Below are 19740 nucleotides of genomic sequence, written 5' to 3'. Positions count from 1 at the left end.
TGCCCAAAAACACTCATCAATCAAAAGCTGGCCACGCGAAATATTTTACTAACGAAAACTCGAGTGCCAGATCTTCCGTGATCGAGATTTTAACGACTTACGCGAGATCGCTTTATGCGGAATAATCACCGAACCAGTTTTATATTACTAAAATATCAACTGAAGAACCATCCATGACTATCAATAGCGCTAAAAATATTATAAATTCAAATACAAAAAAATAAAATAACTTGAATCTTTCACATCCAAAGATAATTATTTTTATTTATTTATTTTAATATTTATCATCTGTATTTATAATGCTTCAAAAATATTTAGGTTGATAAATGGATTTCTAAAATATTTACATTTGTATTAAAATCATGCCTGTTATAATTTCTGTTTGGGGTAAGCAATGTTCATATTTGACAGTTTATCATTGTATGATTGAAGCTATGTCAACTTTAACCAACTGTCTTTGTAGAACGCGCGTTTTAAAGGCAGCTATTACAGCTACCGTTAAAAAGTATAGCATCATTAGTATAAGAGCTTTATTATGATACTATTATGTACATATATTTAATATTATACAGAATTTATTCGACATGTACATATTTATTTTCAGTCATCGCAATGTACGATTTGGCAGTTCCTATGATGGTGACGGACAAATGAGAGTTGATATTCTAAACAAAGAGATAGATTCTGGGTTGATGATAGATCGTTTCAGTCAAGTAAGTTTAATATCACCCATATAATCTGTAAAATGGTTGCCCATTTGTAATACAATATAGACGATTATGCAATATGGATGTGACCGAAAAACATGCCTTACAATATAGTATTAATTAAAAACATGCATAAAATCTTTTTGTCTGTGCTTATTACATCATTCTATTAATTTGCAGAATGGATTCAAGTTAAACAATGGCATAAATATATTGGGCCCGATCATGCTGTTTCAAAAGTAAAACTAAATTATGTTTTAATATGTTTTCAAGTAAACGTTTAATATTGAGGTTTTACATTTTTAAGGTCTGTCTTGGCATGGAGAATAAATGATGCTTCTGAAATAACTAGACAAAGTTTGAGCATTTTTGATTTAATTGAACCACAAGTAGACATATTGGTAAGGTTACATATGTACATATATGAACAGGCCCGGTCCGAGGGTATATGGCAATACAATTCCAAAATACCATTTGTACCGATGACAGTTTATTCGTGATTCGTTGATATTTGACAGTCAACTTCATGCGTTCCTCGTAAATCATAATATTTTACAATTGGTATATTTACTTTGAGTAGAAAAATAAGGGGTTTGGTGCATCCGCTCTAAAATCGCCAAACGAACGACAGCTTTAAACGTAATTCTCGTTTTCTCGAATGATAGATTGCACATCAGATGACGAGTAATCTTTCGATGTGCATAGATGCAATTATTAAAATCGAGTTGGATCTTTCTGGCGAGTTTAATAAGACAAGATTCGGAACTTATCGAATCTTGCCTTATTAAACTCGCCTGAAAGATCCAACTCAATTTTAATAATTGCATCTGTGCACATCGAAAGGTTACCCATCATCTGATGTGCAATCTATCATTCGAGAAGACGAGAATTGCATTTAAAGCAGCCGTCCATTAATCTGTCGTTCAATTTGTCTGGCGATTTTATAGCGGATGCACCGCATCCAAAAATAAGTTAAATATAAAAAGTTTTATATGTTCAAAGAAAGCCAAATTATTTTTTCAATTTAATAAGAATTAAAAGATTATTCTCCTACACCTTCGAGCCGGCCTGTATGTGAACAACTGTTGTCTGTAAGGAATAAAAAAATATTGTATGTATATTTACAGATCATCGGTGTAGGCGATGCTGATAATATAAAAAGTTCTAGAAATCTTATCAAATTTGGTAGAGAATTAAATACAAATATTGAAATACATAGTACAGAACACGCGATTTCAGCTTTCAATTTTCTGAATGCCGAAAAACGGTGAGTTGAAAAGTTATTTCAAGACACTATGAATATATTTTTAATGTTATTTTTCTTTTTCCTCAGAAATGTTGCTGCTGCTTTAATACCACCTAAATTCATAGAAATGAATGAAGATGATTTGGCACAGTCCACTATGCCGAGTGGTTTTATGTACTATTAAATGAAAAATCGACTTTTGATATACAGGTCTACCTTGTTCCACCAACTTGCAATATCTCAAGACTCGTTTACCTAACTTTTTCGTCGGAGATTTTATATATGTATTTAAAACACGTATACGAAAATATTTCACATAGTAATATACTTCTTTATGAGTTTATAAAGACTGATTTACACTGGAATTTCTGAATTTATGACCATAGCAGAATTTCTTGTGAGATTGTGAGCATTATATTTTAACAACAATGCAGATGGAACTAGTTTTGGAAAAATACATTCATTAATAGACTTCTTTTGTTTATTTTATATTGTTGCAAGATATATTAGAGAGTCTAAACACACCTTTACAAAACTCTAAACTCTAGGTGGTAGTTATCTAGGGTGTGTTTGGATTAGCTAAAATTTTTATACCTGCTTTCTATTGGATCTCTAAATAATTCTAGTTGGAAATATTGGCGAAATTTTCAGCGTGGCAGGTTTGTAACAGAAAAGACGTCAGCACCCGAATGGATAAGTTGAGAAAACGAGTCTCGAGATACTGCAAGTTGGTGGAATGGGGCGCACCGCTGACATACATATGTGCAAATTAATAATTAGCAATTTTAGAAGATGTGAGTAAGTTATTCGTTAAGGATTGAAGGAAAGGTGTCGCACGAGTTACTATAATAAAAAACGTTGTTATTATTTCATCTTTTTTTTCTTCCAATTTCCTTATAAAAAGTATTTACAATTCTATTACCAAACAATCAATAAATTTTTTAACGCAAAATAAGTCTAGCGTGTATAGAAAAATATTTTAAATAATCGTTTGTTTTTAGTCCCATTTTAACTGTAGTTTGCGTTTATAAAACGGATTCACCGGCGACGGCATGGAGTTCGGTTTGAGGGATGTTTTTATTGGCTTTTTACCACCATCGAAAGGAATTTCCGGGGATTGTTTCACACTTTTAAAATAATCTATCACAGCTTGCGACGTATTTTTTGTGAGGGCTATATTGACCCTTTTAAGCGGCGTCAAATTATCAACAGATAAATTAGAGCACAGTAGAGCGGTTTGTTTAGATTTTATTTTGTTTCTTATAGATTCCGATTTGTTTAATCGATTTTCAACTTTTTTAATTTTTTTGATTGGGATAATTATTTCAGTATCTTCAATAGTACTATCCAACGATTTTTTTATATGTTTCACGTTGATTTTAGGTGTGATTGTTTCTTTTGGAGATTTCATTGCTTTTTTTACTGAGGTGTTGGTGCAGTTTATTTTATCAGCTTTTGATTTTTTATTGTCGTTGGGAGTAGACGTAAGGGCATCACTGATTTTAATTTTCAATGTTGGTAAAGGAGATGATTGGACACTAGAAACGGAAATGGCTAATTTTTTAGAATTCTTCATATTCGAGTTATTTACGAGCTTCTTCATTACTGATTCTGACTTTTTCGGAGTAGTTTTTAGTGTGCCGTTTGGTATTTTTTTTGCAGGCAATTTTTGTTCGGAACCATTACAATGACCATTCTCTTTGATTATCTCACTATCAAAGCCGTTAACATGTTCAACTGCCTTTGCTATGCCATTTTTTGGACTACTTTTTTTATCAGTTTTGTTATCAGCTTTTGAATCATTTAGTCTTAGATCTTCAACGTGCCAATGTCCAGATGAAATCTGCAAAAATTAAAAAAAAAACAAATTAATACTAAATACATCAGAACAAAATGTAAAATGTACAGATGTTGAATGAAATTTACATTATTATTCATTTTAGCTTTTTTAGCAGGAGTAGTAGTTGATTGTTTGTCTTCATCCTCACTCTCATCACTTTCATACAATTGTTTTTTTCTTTGCTTTGCCAAATACCTCCTCTTTTGTCGTTTATTCAGACCTAAATATATTTTCATTCGTTATTATAATATTAAAATGCACATTTCGATTAAAAGTGTACTCAAAAAAATAATGTAAAATATAAAACCTATTAATTCCTTTTCATCGTTCATTTCTCCAATTTTCTTTTCAAAATTTATGAGATCCAAAGCAGCCTTTGCAGCTTTGGGTAGTTTGAACGCTGGATCTTTTGGCAATTCTATATCTTTCATCTTCAAAGGGTACGTCCCAGATGAAAGTGTATCAAAACTGGTAGAGCATAATAAATTCATCAATAAAAAAAATTCAATAAAACAACACAAATATACAATTAATTTGGCTTGCTTACTTTTCAATTAGATCCTTCATACGCGTTCTATTACTGCAATTTATATTTGATTCGGGAATCAAATCACGAAGCATTTTTGCTATTTCTTGACCATCAATGGGCATTTGAGGCAATACAGTATTGACATATCCAGCACGAGGATCCAAAGCTTCATTGCTTAAATAAAATTGACAAATATGGAATCTTAAATGTGTTTTTGTACATATGTAAATTATCCCACCAATCATCATATATGTAGTGTTGGAATTGAACGAAAGGCTGATGTATGGGCTATGGCTGAGAAAGGGTATGTTACGACCGATTGTAGAGAGGGGATGGAAAGTGGCAGAGGGCGCGAAAGCGACCGCTATTTTACAGTTAGTAGAAATTAACCTTCCACTGGGGGGGCGGTTGGTCGCTACACCACCGCGTGGTATCGTTTTAATAAACAACATGACTGAAAACGCACGTGTTTGATCTTCATCTCCACTGCCATATTCCCACCGTGGTCCTGAACAGCGTCATCTGTTTAGGAATTCCACCCACATATATATATATATATATATACATATATATATATATATACATATATATATATACATACATACATACATATATACACATATATATATATATATATATATATATATATATATATATATATATATATATATATATATATATATATATATATATATATATATATATATATATATATATATATATATATATATATATATATATATATATATATATATATATATATATATATATATATATATATATATATATATATATATATATATATATATATATATATATATATATATATATATATATATATACTCCCCGCACTATAATAGTCGTTTCGATTCAACATACATATGTGCGTCACAGCTAAACCACTGCCAAAACGTATATACGAATACAATAACAAAAGAAAAAAACTTCTATATATGCTATCTCCTACCAATGTTTCCGCTTGGCAGAGAATTTACCGCCATCTATTGAAAATTTATTTAATTGGTATCTCTATCGGTGTTTTATATTGTCTTTATGTAGGTAGATAGATTGTTTTTACCATTTTTTTTTAAGTATTTGAAATAAATTCGAACGCGTGTGGCTCGAAAACATGACCGACGACAATATTTAATAATTAATATGCCCAGACCCATGCAATGATGTCATCGAGTACAACCCTAGTATTTAATGTATAATTTTGACAATTTAAATTTTGCTATTAAAAAAAAAACCTTGATGTATCTTCTTCCATATCGTCACTATTCTCATCATCACTGACATCAACTTTTTCCATTGCATCAATATTACCACCTGGATATCCCGCCTGTATAAAAAAGAAGAAAAAACAATGTATTAGAAAATTTTGTTCAATTATCTCTTATATGGTTTGTAATATACAAAAAATTGCTCACTTGTCTCCAGGCTAATTCTTTTTCGCTATATTCAATACCGACATCAGTTTGTCGGATGAGATTAATAAATATATTTTTCATAATAGCCGAAGAAAGTCTAGCCTCTTTCCCACGACACAAATATATTGCAAATGGTTTAATCAATCTTGTGACAACCTGTGAAGATATTTCTCCTTCACTAACCTGAAAAAGTAATATGAAACATAATAAAAACTTTTTCTATATATAAGCTTAAAATAATTTCAAAAGTGTAATGTTTTTACTTTCGAAATTTCTTCCGTCCAGCAATCTACGAGATGCAATTGCAGTCCGAGAGCCATGCGTGCGTCATTTGGCGTGGGCGAAGCAAAAAGCCCATCATCTTCAGACAGCGCAACTTGGAGAAAATCCGTCGCTTCTTTTGACCAATTGTGTTTTTTTATGTTGTAAAACATTCCTCGGGTAACGCGGCGCACACACTAACAACCACATTGATTCATAAATTATGTATACACAGAAAAATTAAGCATTTCATTGATCATTTCAAGAATTTCAACTACCATGAGAAATTTGTCGAGTCTATGTTGATCGATTCCGAACCAATTTTGCCCCATGGTTTTTAGAAAACACTTATAGAAGAGGATGGACGTAGAAAACTTTTCAAAGCATTGAATCAATTTAGCTATATTTTCACACAATTCTTCCTGGAAATCAGAAATATTTTTGCATAAGCAGTGATACGTAATACTACATATAATATTGCATACGAGTATGCAATGATATGATATTTAATGTTTATAGTCACTTATATAGCTGAAATTTTATATTTTTTAATTAAACTAATCTACGTTTGGAACATTGATACTTAATTCCGTGCCAACTTAATAAAGGTCAATTCATACAATGTATCTTGCAGTTCATGGCTAGAGCATAGCACCACATACTATACAGCAACACACGTACAGCCAAGTGCAAGGCAAAATAAGCTTACATATGTACATTACAAAGCGTGACGATATGGCGCAATATTGCTTGCCTCGTATCGTCAAGTCAATATTATCACAATATGACGTTTCCGAAAATATTCAAATGCGCACGAGTGGCGTGCACTCGCTACTATGACGTCACATCGTACGTGAATATTTCCAGTTGCCAAAGAAGATCGGTTTTCCTTGATAAGTTACAGTGACATGTACTGCTGCATAGTATGAATAGAATTTTTGACTGTTACGTCTACGCCACATTAGACATGAATGTGTCCATATGAAATGTACCAAATAATATTTTTCGTACTGCTGTTTACGTGCAGTTGCCGGTACGTGCTGTGGTAGTATGAATGGACCTTTATACGTGTTGTTAAAATGTGTACTTACTTGAACGAGAGGTTTATCCGACATCCAAACACAATAAAACAGACCCTTCCAGATGCGCATAAAATCATGTTCTGTAAAATCTGTAAAATAAATCATATTTTTGGTTGTAGTTTATGAATATGTATGATTTAATATATATATATGTATATGCTATAGTTGAAGTGTAGTTCCAGTTGTAATATATTTTGACTAGTCGAAATATATTCCGTCTAACCCACGTAAGTTGATTCATATGGCGAATTACATTTCAATTTTTCAAAATATATTACAACTGAAAATACATCTCAATTATAAGTTGCCACCTGATTAGATAGAAAGGTTAGGTTTTGGTGAAAACATCACTCGACTAGTAAATTAATTTGGAAAGTGTCATTTTTGTCTTGAACACATTCATAGAGTTATCGTAATAAGGTATTTATTACCTTTATTCGTAATATCTAGCAAATATTAAAGTATTATCGAATTCATTGAAGCACGAACCACACAACTACACAAGTACCCTGCAATTTGTTTGTGAAGCACACACATTAAACACTGAAAGGAAATGCAATCGAGAGTAAGCTGTCAATTTTGTTAGTATACTTTTTGGCACATCTATTAAAAATTCAAAGTTTACTAAAAGGGTCAAGCTGAAAATTTCAGTTCGATGCACAGAAGTTTCAGTGAAATCCTTTAGTAAGGGGCTCCACGCTCAAAAATCAATTATTACGCTTCAGGATAATAAATTCTACTTCCGGTTTAAGGAAATATTAAAAAATACTTTTTTTTAATTCATGAGTATCATGTGTAAAAACATTTTAACCGGCATCATTGAGCGGTTTAGAATACACGAAAAAGAATCTGAAGAAAATTTAAAAAGAGGAAACTTTTAAGGTGATTATAAAAAGTTTCACTGCCAGATACAAAGTTTCAGTGTGATAGGATTAACGGTACTCAAATTATCTCCAAAAGTACGCATAGGTAAATTAAAAGGTATCCAACCATTATAAATAAACAGATTTTGGTACCATTTGGCCCCATATAAAAAGTGTGGTAGCCCTGATTGAAAGGATGGCGAGTGGAGTGGAGTGGGGGGATTCACTGTAAGTTCGCCTAATGCAATTCACCTAATTCGAGTATACCTAAGCGAGTTGGTCGAATATCAACATACCTAACGACGACCATACCTAATGTCATACATACCTAACTGCAGTTTACCTAAATACAAATTGATCGAATGAAGGTTGTTTTACGTTGACGGATAGATGGCACTTTTGCATTGATAATTTCAAGATTATTTAAAACAAAATAAAATATTAAGTTGTATTTTAAAATTTATATTTTATTAATAGATGAAGTCGATCACTGGCACGTATTTATTGTTTTTAAAAAATGTGCGTGTTTGGCTGTGTATTTTAGTGATAATTCAAACACCATTAAATATCTTTGAAACTGAAACACTGAAACTTTTTACTGCGTAATAAAATTTTAATCGTTGCGCTATAATTTTTTTTTTCATTTTCAAATCTGCCGGAAGTAGCATTATTTTTCTTTGAATTATTATATATCCTAGACCGTGTATCGAACTGAAATTTTATATCTATAACTCGTATTAACTTGTACGCTCGAACTTACACTATTTTTTGGACTTATTAATTAAATGTCTACTCTTATCGAAAAAATATAATCCTTCAATTAATATTACATAAATAATAAATAATCAATAAGTTTTATAAACCGGAAACGAGCCTTTTATGCGACTGCTGCTGCCGATGCTGCTGATTTTTTCGAAACTATTGGATACTCACATTAAACTAATAGTTGATAGTGTCATGCCGACTCGAATTGCAAGTCAAGTGCCGTTTTATTAAGTGATAAGCAATACTGTGTTACATTCATTGAAAGCCTAGGTTCTATAAATCATATTCATTAAGTAGATAGAAGAAACGGAATTCAGCGAAGAAATGTCATACGATGAACACTTACCATTTTACATATCGACTAATTCCGATAAGTCATATTTTAAATCCATTGTCATATGAAATAATTATTATATATGGGATAGATGAAACATATTGTGACTAATCAGAATATATTACAACAGGTAAATACACTTTTACTATACATATGTACTCGGTTAATATTTTTCTTATATAGATATATACTTTTTACCCGAACACTAGAAAAAGTCAAAGATTTGTGGAAACATTGTGTTTCATTTGATACTTACTCTAGAGAACAGCTGACATTGTTGTCATTAACAATCTTTGAGTTTTACTGAACAACATTTCAAATCTATTTTCAAACAAGAAATCGAACGGAAATAAACTAGAAAATATATATCACTCTTTATCTTCCGGCGACAATTCGTCTTAGATTGTAGATGACAAGAGTCTCCACTTGCTGAAGTTGAAAATTATAAAGAAAAAGTAAATATATATTAATTATTTAAATAATGGGAATAAAAAGTACACAGTAAAATTTTTAAAATTGAAAGAAATAGTCTTTTGAAATTTTTTTAATACACAATAGTTATGATAAATATTAATAAACACGAAAACACAGTATTTAATGAATGGTCTGGTATACAAATATTTAAAATATAAAAAAAACTCATGGGGTGGTGATTTATTGGCAGTCTTTTCACTACACAATAACCATGAGCGGTGACACATCACTTGCAAAACTTGATTTTAAGTGGCAGTCGTTACATAACAATTCATTCCACAATAACAACAATTCAAAACAACATATCAATTCGGAAATCAGCGAAAACACTTAAAAATGCTGAATTCCATAATTTATTGATAAATATTACTTATACTATGCTATTTTTAAATTTTTCGTTCTAGTATATTTAGAACTGAAATTTGGATTTAATGTACGTTTAGAATCCTAGCTCCATGCTTGAAACCCAATTATAAATGTGATATTAAATTCTGAACTAAAAAAGGATTTCGAAAAAATATGCGGCTTCAAATTTTTAAACTCTTTCCAATGTTAAATTTTATTTATCGCTGTGTGAATGAGCTGATAAGCATTATATTTTGTGCGAAACAATTAGACATGTCACAAGCTATAGTTATTGATTGAAATCATTATTTACTTAGGGTCTGTGTGGTGTCACTAATAGAACAACCAAATACCATGATCGGTGGAGAAGAGATGGTCATTGAAATTAGCAAACGTCTTTTCGTTTATATACGTACCAAATTTTTTGTAAAAAACTTCTATAGCTTCACACAAGAGTATTTTTATTACATGACTTGATACAATAGTCAATTTTCTTTAACGTTAGTTGTTTTACTTATTGATTATTCATATATTGAAAAGAATATATGTGTTCTGTGTTGTCTGTAATAAGTTGACCATCTGTAATACCACTCATGAGTTTTTATTACATGAAAATGTTTATTATAAATTGGTTTATTTCTGTAACTTGATTAATAAATTATTTATTATTTATTGTATTGCTTGTTTCTTGTCTTGTTATTATTGTTTATATTTCATTGTGTTTTGCAATCTACGTATAAATTACTAACTGATTTATATTTGTTATGTATTCATCATAATTTATATTTATTACGTATATTTAAAATTATTAATTATTTATTATGGAAATTGTATCAATCGTAGAAATTGTACTGGTCTGTCTATTATACATGCGTTTTCTTCTCACCTTCTTTTAATATTGATGATTGGAAAGCCAATTTTAATATATGTACAGTAAAAAAAATCTGTATATCTTTTTTGATTCCTTTTTATTACTTTGTTTTATCATAAATTTTATTGTAAATATGTACAATGTTTGCTATATAATATAGTATAGTATATATAGCAAAAGATAATACAAAGCTACAAAAGCAATTAATTTTTTCAATGTCCTTAATTTATTTCACTCGCCATTAGGTGGGAAATCCTTTTTAAATCTTCTGTCGGGCGCAATATGGTGTATATAGAGTTTAAGGGCTATTTGCAAAGAAATGTTATAACATTTATCTGTCTATGTTACTACGCCATCTATTGATATCGCGTCGAAAAATTACTAAATAATAAAATCTACTACTATTGGTTTGAAACTCGGCTACTGCTGGTTTGAAACTCGAAATTAGGTGAATGTGTCATTCGGTATAAAGATATTAGGTGAATTTACCATTAGGTCAATAGATTTTCGGTAAAAGCGTCATTAGTGGAATTGCATTAGGTGAATTGATTTAGGTGTATTGCATTCGACCAATTTACCTGCTCCCGAGTGGGGGTGGGAGTGGGGGTGCGGGTGTGGGCGTGCGCGCGGTGTGACGCACACGTGTACGGAGACATAACCTCAAAGAGCGTGTTCCGTTTGGAGTGGAGTGGAGTGGGGTGGGGTGGGGTGGGTGGTTACCGTAAGTGGACGAGTCCCTGGCCGAGAGCCACTTGGAGAGAGACTTGAGGACTCGGTCGCGCCTCCGCACGTCGTTGGCGGCCAAACCGCGCGACAGCGACAGCTCCTGCGCTATTACGCGCACCGCACACGCCGACATCTCGACGGCAATTGAACAGATCTGATCGTTCACCCGCTCGACATATTCGCGCCCCAATACTCTCTTTTATGTCCATACTTGTTTTATGTCATTCACTTTTTAATCGATTTACACTTTTATCGACACTCAGTCAGTGATGTCACCCCAATTTTGGAACAACGGGTTTTTTTTCAATAAAATTATTTTGAAAAAAAAAAAATATATATATACATATATGTCCATTTTTTTTCGTCCAAGGCACTATTACATGAAAGTTTATTAAGCTTTCAAGATTTGTATAATTTTTGAAAAAATTTATATGAATTTTTACGGTCTCCGTGACGAGCCAGAATGTTAAATTACAGAAAACACAAATATCGGAAGGCAAAGATCGAAAATCGAAAGATCTAAAGTCGAAAGATCAAAAAAAAAAGGGTGCATGGTAAACGGTACATACTCACTTAATTTGCGCGAACAGGATACAAGAGGAACAGGCTTTTCCTCCCGTATTAATGTGCGCGCGCCGAATACGGGAGGAAAAGCCTGTTCCTCTTGTTCCTGTTGTACCCTGCTCGCGCAAATTAAGTGAGTATGTATCGTTTACCATGCACCCTTTTTTTTTGATCTTTCGACTTAAGATCTTTCGATTTTCAATCTTTGCCTTCCGCTATTTGTGTTTTCTGTAATTTAACATTCTGGCTCGTCACGTAGACCCGAATTTTTAGATTAACGAACGGGTTTCCGGAAACTTTTGATTTTTAACAACGGATTTTCAGAAACCCATGGAAACAATTAGGGTGACACCACTGCACACAGTGTGTAGTGAGGTGTCATTGGAAAATATTTGTTTCATGAAAATGACTGAATAAATCATTGCAGGTGTAGCGAATCATTAATATCATGGCTTATCACGTGCACTATTCAAGCCTAACCGAAGACTTAAGCCACGAGCCCTTTTGAAGCAATATTTTTCGACAACCAAAATATAAATTTGCCATAAAACATCAAGAACAACTAATTACTTTGATCACGCCGTTTACACATCTCTCTACACGTGCCAAAAAGATGATTTTGAATCTCTCCATGGAAACGAAGAAATGGCTTGGACAATAATTTGATGGGGTCAAATATTTACTAAAATCACCCAAGTCCCTAAAATCTCGATCACGGAACATCAGGCACTCTAGTTCTCGTTTGTACAATATTTCACGTGGTTAGCTTTCGATTGATGGGGTTTTGGGTGCCGGATTTTAGTGACTTGAACGAGATCAATGTCTAACCTGATAGTTCAAATACCGCACATTAGATATCAATCGGTTTACTAAGCCACGCAAACAATTTCAAGCAATCCATTTGCGTTTCACTCCTTTGCTGAACTTGTACTTGTCAAAAATAAATAACTTCGTTGAATTGATGACGGAACTTTTCCAGTACAAATGCTTCCTTTTTCTAGACTTGGCAAGTCAAATCAGCAAGCAATTATACACAGAGCTACAAGCCGAACACATGCGCCTTTATCAACTATTTATATCTGAAATATAAAATATTTATTCCATTTGATTATAAAATTGAACACGGCAATTTTACTAGTGGTTTGAGGAGGTGGAAAGCTTAATTTTATATGATAAAAGTATGTTTGTTATTGGTCGAAAATATCACTACTTGTGATCGTTTTATCCGCAGCACGTGTGCACTAGTAAACGTCAAACGTCAAACAAGATGAAGCCCATCCAGAAGGAAATTGCGAAATGCAAACATCCCAACAGTAGAAAAACGATCGCTTTAGCGAGAAAATCAAAGAAAGCCCTCGTCAAAGAAGAAAACAAGTTAGGGCGATATATAAAGCAGAATGTACTCGGCGAAAAGATAGTCTGGTTCAAAGACAACCTCCCGGAGACGGATGCGTCTGTGTACTCCAAAGAAGAAATTAAAGAAATGTTGGACGTATATTTGGCAAGATTCGATAAAGAATTAGAAGAAATCGTCTACAAGAATTCTATCGGCGGAAAGAGAACTAAACAACATTGCAGCAGAGAGAATGCTATCAACATGACGAAGGAGAACGAGTCTCGAGAATACAAGACGTGTGGAATAGAAATACCGGATTTAACAAATACCAGTCAAGTCGTCTTACTGAAGTCGTGGAATGGAGAACTACGATTTTTGCAAAATTTCAAACTCAGACGATTCTCAATTAGTAATTTGCAATGATAGAATAAATAATACACTGTTTTAAACAAATGATGAAATTGCAAACTCAGCATTTTAGTCATTTAGACTAATTGTACAATGTTCATATGTGAACATATGATCAGTTATAAGCACATTACTTAAATATGGTGTTCGAACAATATTGTGAATATGTACTAATATAACACAATTTTATATTACATTTAAGAGAAAAAAAAAACAATTGTTAAATTTTTTTATTATAATAAATATGAAATGTATGCAAATTTTATTGTTTTCTTAATATTATTAAATTCAAAAATTTATATCACGTATCATAATATGATATATCAAAACCATTACATAATGCAATGTAACCTATGAAATGCGTTATATTATATTCTTAAAGACATTTTTTTATAAATATGTAATGACATATAACATTATATTTATTGAGATCAAATTAGGCCAAAATTTTTAACAAAAATCATTAAAATTACAAATTAAATCAAACATACTATAGAACTATGACACTGAATCAGGCACATCAAATGCATTATTTCGCAGTAAATCAATTAAAGCCACTATAAAATGTGCTGTAATCAATTTTTTTTCCTCAGATATTTGTATTTGTACACTTATTTCATTTTAATATTAATCAACAGTTTATATTAATATCGAAACTACACTTAAATTTTTCCTTTGACGTACCCGTGTTATATAATTTATATTAAATACAAAGCTTATTCAGTTAGCTAAAGCGAGTCTACTTAATATTTAAGTGTTATCTTTGGCGAATATACACAGAATAAAATATTATATGTATGTAATACATATTTTAATTATTCCTATTGATCTAATCGACTGGTACTACGAAAGGCTCTAATTTTTCTTCAAGCGGCAGTACATCGTTTAATTCTTTCATAGAAATTAATAATTGTTCCAATTGGGTATTACATCGGGTCAATTGTTGAGATATGAATTTGATGTGTGAGAGTTTTTCTGCAATTTGAGCGCCTTGTTTTTGTTTTTCCACAAAGGTGGACAAGGTTTTCGCCATTTCTGCATCGACCTATTAATTGAAAATTAAAAAAAAGTTTAATTTATTACATACTGGTAATGGTAATTTGATAAAATATTATTCATTTAAAAAATACAAACCTCTTTACACTTCGCGGTAATTACATTTTGTTCTGTAGATACAAGTTGAGATGATGCTGTCAAATGAGCTTGATAACGACTACATAATCGTAACCATGGAGTAGAATCAATTCCTTTTGTTCCAATGAATAACAATTTAATATACAACAATTTTCTACTTAAGTTTGGGTAATGCGTATTACACATATTGTAAGTTTTATTCTAAATACCTTCTAAAATTTCAGGATCTCTAGCTCCCGGTAAACCTAACGTTCCCCTCATTATTGGTAAAAACATTGGAATTTGCTGACAAATTAAAAAGACAAGTTAATCATACTATATATAAAATAAACACACGCAAAACTTAAATATTGGACATAAGCTTTACTTGTAATCTAAGAATATCTTCATCTTTATCCGAGGACTGTGGAACTTTCGCTTCTTTAACCACTACAATGGTGTGAGATGAATTACCGGCATTGAGCGAAACTGGACGACGCTGTGGAATAATTTTTTTTGGTGGAAAACTGTTTCTTTTATTGCTGTTGCTATTGTGTCCTCGTCCAGTCAGTTTTGGAGAATCTACGCATAAAAAAATCTAATTTTATGTATAAAATCTTATCCAATACATAGCAAGCCAAAAATTCTAATACATAATTGTGTAAAATATTTTAAGAAAATGTTTGTGCCGCTTTTTTCTGTAACTGTAATGTTTGGAGGATGGGTGAATATATATTAAAATTACCACCGATGGGACGATTCAATGTGTAAGAAATGTAAGGCAGATCTGTGTCAGAACACACACTGGCTCCAGGGGAAGTGCTTCCGCTTGGTGCTGCATCAGTATTAATAATGTGAGCTTCTGTAAGTAACGGTTGAAGAACCATCAACACGCAGAATGTTTATTTAAAATTGGATCGAGGTGATGTTATATTTGAAAAATTGTACACTCGTATAAAGTATTACCGCGGTACCCACCTCGAGCACTCAGTGGAACGGCAATGGTATGTCCTCGAGTTATACGTGATGAAGTAGGAGCTTTGTTCACGGTTGGGGTCGATTGTTCTGATCCCATTTCTGCAAATGACGCTCATTATTAATTGTATATTAGGGGGTGTATGATAAAAATATGAATGTATGTAAGTTTATAATTAAATTTAAAACTTGCTGCTTACCAAATGCAGTATTTTGATTAGATTTTGAATTTGCATAGATTACCAAATCAAGGTATTGACACCCCTTGCTGTCACAGTGACATTACCGATGAACATAAGAATTTATATTCCGACCATATTCACGAAATTTTATATTTTATGGTAAACGGACTACTAGTCATATGTAAACCAGTCACAGGACAACCGGTCGCTCTAGATCGGTCACACGTGATCACCCGTCACACCTTAAAACTGGTTGACCGATTTTAGGGTGTGACCGATCTAGAGCGACCGGTTCACATTTGACTAGTTATCACCGAACCATATTTTATGCATAAAAGACTTTCATTCAATTTACGGCTTTATTTGAAACCAAGGCACGGAGAAAATTTATTCTGATCAATGAGGTGAGATGGAACCCATAGCTTAATTTCTTCCAATATAGTTGGGTTGCAAATATCACCTCTTAATAATTTCAAGAAATGACACAAGAAGCATATCCCTCCAAGATAAAGAACTATAGCTTACAAGAACTATTGCCCACGGATCCCTGTAAAAATCACTGGGATGCAGTATAGGATAGTATCCAAATTACCTCATATATACCGGCGTGACGCTTTGGGGCAACCTGCCAGGTCACACTGGTCATTTTATTGTTGTTATTATTTTAAAATAATAATAAATTAAATAAATACATAGATAGCGGAGGAATTTCCTTTGAACTTTTTCAATTTTTAGAGTGAGTCACTTCCCTGGGACTCCATATTATGGAAACAGATTCCAAAATGCTTCGGACCAATGCGTTATAAAGAAGACGCAAAACTCTCATTGTGTCCTCCAGGAACACATTATTATGAGAAACCGTGGACTAACATGGAATGTGTCGTTATCTATCGTAGGAGTTCTCCTGGTTATATACCCCTCGTCGAATCGTAGCTAGCTGTATGAGCTGGTGGGAGAAAAACTGGAGACCCGGTCACGAAGTCCTTTCTCTCCATAGACGGCTTCTGGCTGTTCCGTAAACAGCGGCGTATATAGAGGAGGGAGCTCCAGGAACTGTACAGCTATTGGCTCGACCGTACGTGGTTGAAGGCTGGGGCAGGAGATATGATCTTGCGACTACCTCAAGTGAAGGTCCGGTAAGAAGAGAGGCGTCTGGGACGGGAGATCTGAGCTCAACCGTCTCCGAAGAAAGTCTGATTAGAAGAGAGCGTCTCTTATCGCGCGCGTCCGGGGGGTGGGGGTAGCAGGATGCCAACTGAAAGGACGATGAGGAAGACGTAGCGTTACATCATATTATTATATTGCAGTATCCGAGAACCGAATTCCCATTTCTTTATTGTTTGTACTTGTTTATGACTTTTTATAATTCTGCATGGGCCATCCAACCTAGCATGTATCATCCTAGATTAAATGACCCCTAAAAATATATCATGTGTGCGCGCCTGATTCTGATTGAACTGAAAACAAAAGCTGATTGATTACGAGTAGGCTTGTACAAATCAGATATCTGGTGATGGTGTTGAAAAAATGAAACTATCAATATGTTATTTGCAGTGGCGGATGGTGAACAATTACATTGCGAGTTCCAAAAATTTAGACGACCCTCTGCAAGCAAAGCTGATAACTTAGTAACTAACCGAAGGACAATGCAATAAGAGACGACTGGGGGATCAGAGATCTTCGAAACCGATTATGAAAAAAGCGTTATTTCGGAGCGCTGATCCATATTAGTTTTTATGTATGGAAACATATTTGTTTCCGTGTCGAGGTCACGTGAGTGTTCTCTTTCCCTTTCATTGGATTTTGTATGATATTTCAATAGGAGCGCCAAGTAAGACGCATCAGACCAGATGTACCATTGTCTTTCCATTTTTCATGTGTAGAATAAGCGCAACTTCTTGAAAATACCCCCCCTATTTGTGATTTTCGTTTATTTTACTACCACATAATATATTGATATGAATTTGTTAATTTTGACTGGGGATTCACCGCACCAGCGCTTCTTAGAACGAGCTGTCCCTGGTTATTCGGGTATGTCCGATCAAGTTGATATCCATTCGGTAAATCAGACTTTATATACGGATAAATACTAGTCATTGGCATTTAGTAAATCAATTTCTTGTAGTGTCATTTTTTTGATAATATATGTACATATATCCACCTGTGACCAAAAGGTTAAAGCTCAGCTGGCTCCAATAGTAGTTTGGCTGGATGATGGTTAATAACATACAATTATAAATCGATAGAGGAACAATTTTTGTTTATTAAGTTATCGTCTTGTTTTAGTAACTGAAAATTATTCCATATATTTTATACACGATAAAATGTTTAGATGTCTCCAGTATTTTATTTTATAGAACATTACATATTAAGAATAAAGTAGAACAATAAAAAATATAACTATTTTTAAAATCTAGTTATTTAAGAATATCACAATTTTCTGGCATTCTCATGGCAATAGAGGGCAGGTAATATTCGGGGACGCGACAATTGGTGCAAGGCCAAAATGTTCAACGACAAAATGTACCCGAAAATTAGTGCACTGACAAAATGTACCCGCGACAAAATGTTCAAAAATGTTCAAAATGTTCAAAAATCCTAAATTATCCTATTTTAATGGCAAAAGTAACTTTTTATTGTATTATATTTATCGATGTATATGGTACTTTTTATCGTATAGATCGCGGATGTTATTAAATTATTATAAATTAAAGGTGTTCTCAACCGTACCAACATATACTTATTTAAATTGAACAATTACATTTTAAGCGAATGTCATTGTGACTCATTGAATATCATTTTAAGATGTCATTGAATAAGTATAAATGTCAGGGGTTCTCAACCGTATCCAATATTTACGTATTTAAATTGAAAAAAAAAACTTTCCGAGCGTATGAACTGCAGATTACATTGCATTAGTTTATATGGCAGGGCTTCTCAACCGTCTCCAAAATTTTCTTTATTTCAAATGAATAATTTACTTTTTATCGTACACATCGCGGGCGTTACTAAATTAGTATAAATGACAGGGGTTCTCAACCGTATCCAATATTTACGTATTTAAATTGAAAAAAAAACTTTCCGAGCGTATGAACTGCAGATTACATTGCATTAGTTTATATGGCAGGGCTTCTCAACCGTCTCCAAAATTTTCTTTATTTCAAATGAATAATTTACTTTTTATCGTACACATCGCGGGCGTTATTAAATTAGTATAAATGACAGGGGTTCTCAACCGTATCCAATATTTACGTATTTAAATTGAAAAAAAAAACTTTCCGAGCGTATGAACTGCAGATTACATTGCATTAGTTTATATGGCAGGGCTTCTCAACCGTCTCCAAAATTTTCTTTATTTCAAATGAATAATTTACTTTTTATCGTACACATCGCGGGCGTTATTAAATTAGTATAAATGACAGGGGCTCTCAACCGTATCCAATATTTACGTATTTAAATTGAAAAAAAAAACTTTCCGAGCGTATGAACTGCAGATTACATTGCATTAGTTTATATGGCAGGGCTTCTCAACCGTCTCCAAAATTTTCTTTATTTCAAATGAATAATTTACTTTTTATCGTACACATCGCGGGCGTTATTAAATTAGTATAAATGACAGGGGCTCTCAACCGTATCCAATATTTACGTATTTAAATTGAAAAAAAAAACTTTCCGAGCGTATGAACTCC

General features: G+C 32.8%; 4 protein-coding genes across 7 annotated transcripts; 2 read left to right on the top strand and 2 right to left on the bottom strand.

Annotated features, from left to right (window-relative positions):
• Nucleotides 1-362: 362 nt before the first annotated feature.
• On the top strand, nucleotides 363-2824 carry LOC143917654 (NADH dehydrogenase [ubiquinone] 1 alpha subcomplex assembly factor 3). Its single transcript, XM_077439239.1, has 6 exons — nucleotides 363-505; nucleotides 605-713; nucleotides 888-946; nucleotides 1015-1108; nucleotides 1835-1974; nucleotides 2041-2824. The coding sequence occupies exons 1-6, from the start codon at nucleotides 363-365 to the stop codon at nucleotides 2135-2137; spliced, it is 642 nt and encodes a 213-aa protein (XP_077295365.1). The 3' UTR covers nucleotides 2138-2824.
• On the bottom strand, nucleotides 2456-11698 carry Nnp-1 (Ribosomal RNA processing protein 1 homolog Nnp-1). 2 transcript variants are annotated; one of them, XM_077437211.1, is made up of 10 exons: nucleotides 11468-11698; nucleotides 7105-7184; nucleotides 6292-6435; nucleotides 6016-6210; nucleotides 5753-5935; nucleotides 5573-5664; nucleotides 4341-4496; nucleotides 4101-4261; nucleotides 3880-4013; nucleotides 2456-3796 (listed from the first exon to the last, which is right to left on the bottom strand). In XM_077437211.1, exons 1-10 carry the CDS (start codon nucleotides 11604-11606, stop codon nucleotides 2951-2953), a joined length of 2130 nt encoding a protein of 709 aa, XP_077293337.1. In that variant the 5' UTR covers nucleotides 11607-11698; the 3' UTR covers nucleotides 2456-2950. The 2 variants fall into 2 exon arrangements, with proteins under 2 accessions (XP_077293337.1, XP_077293346.1); XM_077437220.1 differs by having other exon boundaries at nucleotides 4341-4499; nucleotides 5579-5664; nucleotides 11468-11613.
• A 1550-nt stretch (nucleotides 11699-13248) lies between these two features.
• LOC143922999 (translation machinery-associated protein 16 homolog) lies at nucleotides 13249-14218 on the top strand. The gene has a single exon (XM_077446482.1). It carries the CDS (start codon nucleotides 13305-13307, stop codon nucleotides 13794-13796), a length of 492 nt encoding a protein of 163 aa, XP_077302608.1. The 5' UTR covers nucleotides 13249-13304; the 3' UTR covers nucleotides 13797-14218.
• BORCS5 (BLOC-1 related complex subunit 5) lies at nucleotides 13996-16180 on the bottom strand. 3 transcript variants are annotated; one of them, XM_077446457.1, is made up of 7 exons: nucleotides 16070-16180; nucleotides 15861-15971; nucleotides 15640-15756; nucleotides 15283-15476; nucleotides 15125-15200; nucleotides 14916-15028; nucleotides 13996-14826 (listed from the first exon to the last, which is right to left on the bottom strand). In XM_077446457.1, exons 2-7 carry the CDS (start codon nucleotides 15967-15969, stop codon nucleotides 14611-14613), a joined length of 825 nt encoding a protein of 274 aa, XP_077302583.1. In that variant the 5' UTR covers nucleotides 15970-15971; nucleotides 16070-16180; the 3' UTR covers nucleotides 13996-14610. The 3 variants fall into 3 exon arrangements, with proteins under 3 accessions (XP_077302583.1, XP_077302592.1, XP_077302597.1); XM_077446466.1 differs by having other exon boundaries at nucleotides 14017-14826; nucleotides 15640-15753; nucleotides 16070-16179; XM_077446471.1 differs by having other exon boundaries at nucleotides 14017-14826; nucleotides 15873-15971; nucleotides 16070-16165.
• Nucleotides 16181-19740: the final 3560 nt, after the last annotated feature.

The sequence above is a fragment of the Arctopsyche grandis genome, chromosome 1 (genome assembly GCF_051622035.1).
Source record: "Arctopsyche grandis isolate Sample6627 chromosome 1, ASM5162203v2, whole genome shotgun sequence".
NCBI classification, from domain to species: domain Eukaryota; kingdom Metazoa; phylum Arthropoda; class Insecta; order Trichoptera; family Hydropsychidae; genus Arctopsyche; species Arctopsyche grandis.
This window is presented reverse-complemented; position numbering and strand designations above follow the sequence as displayed.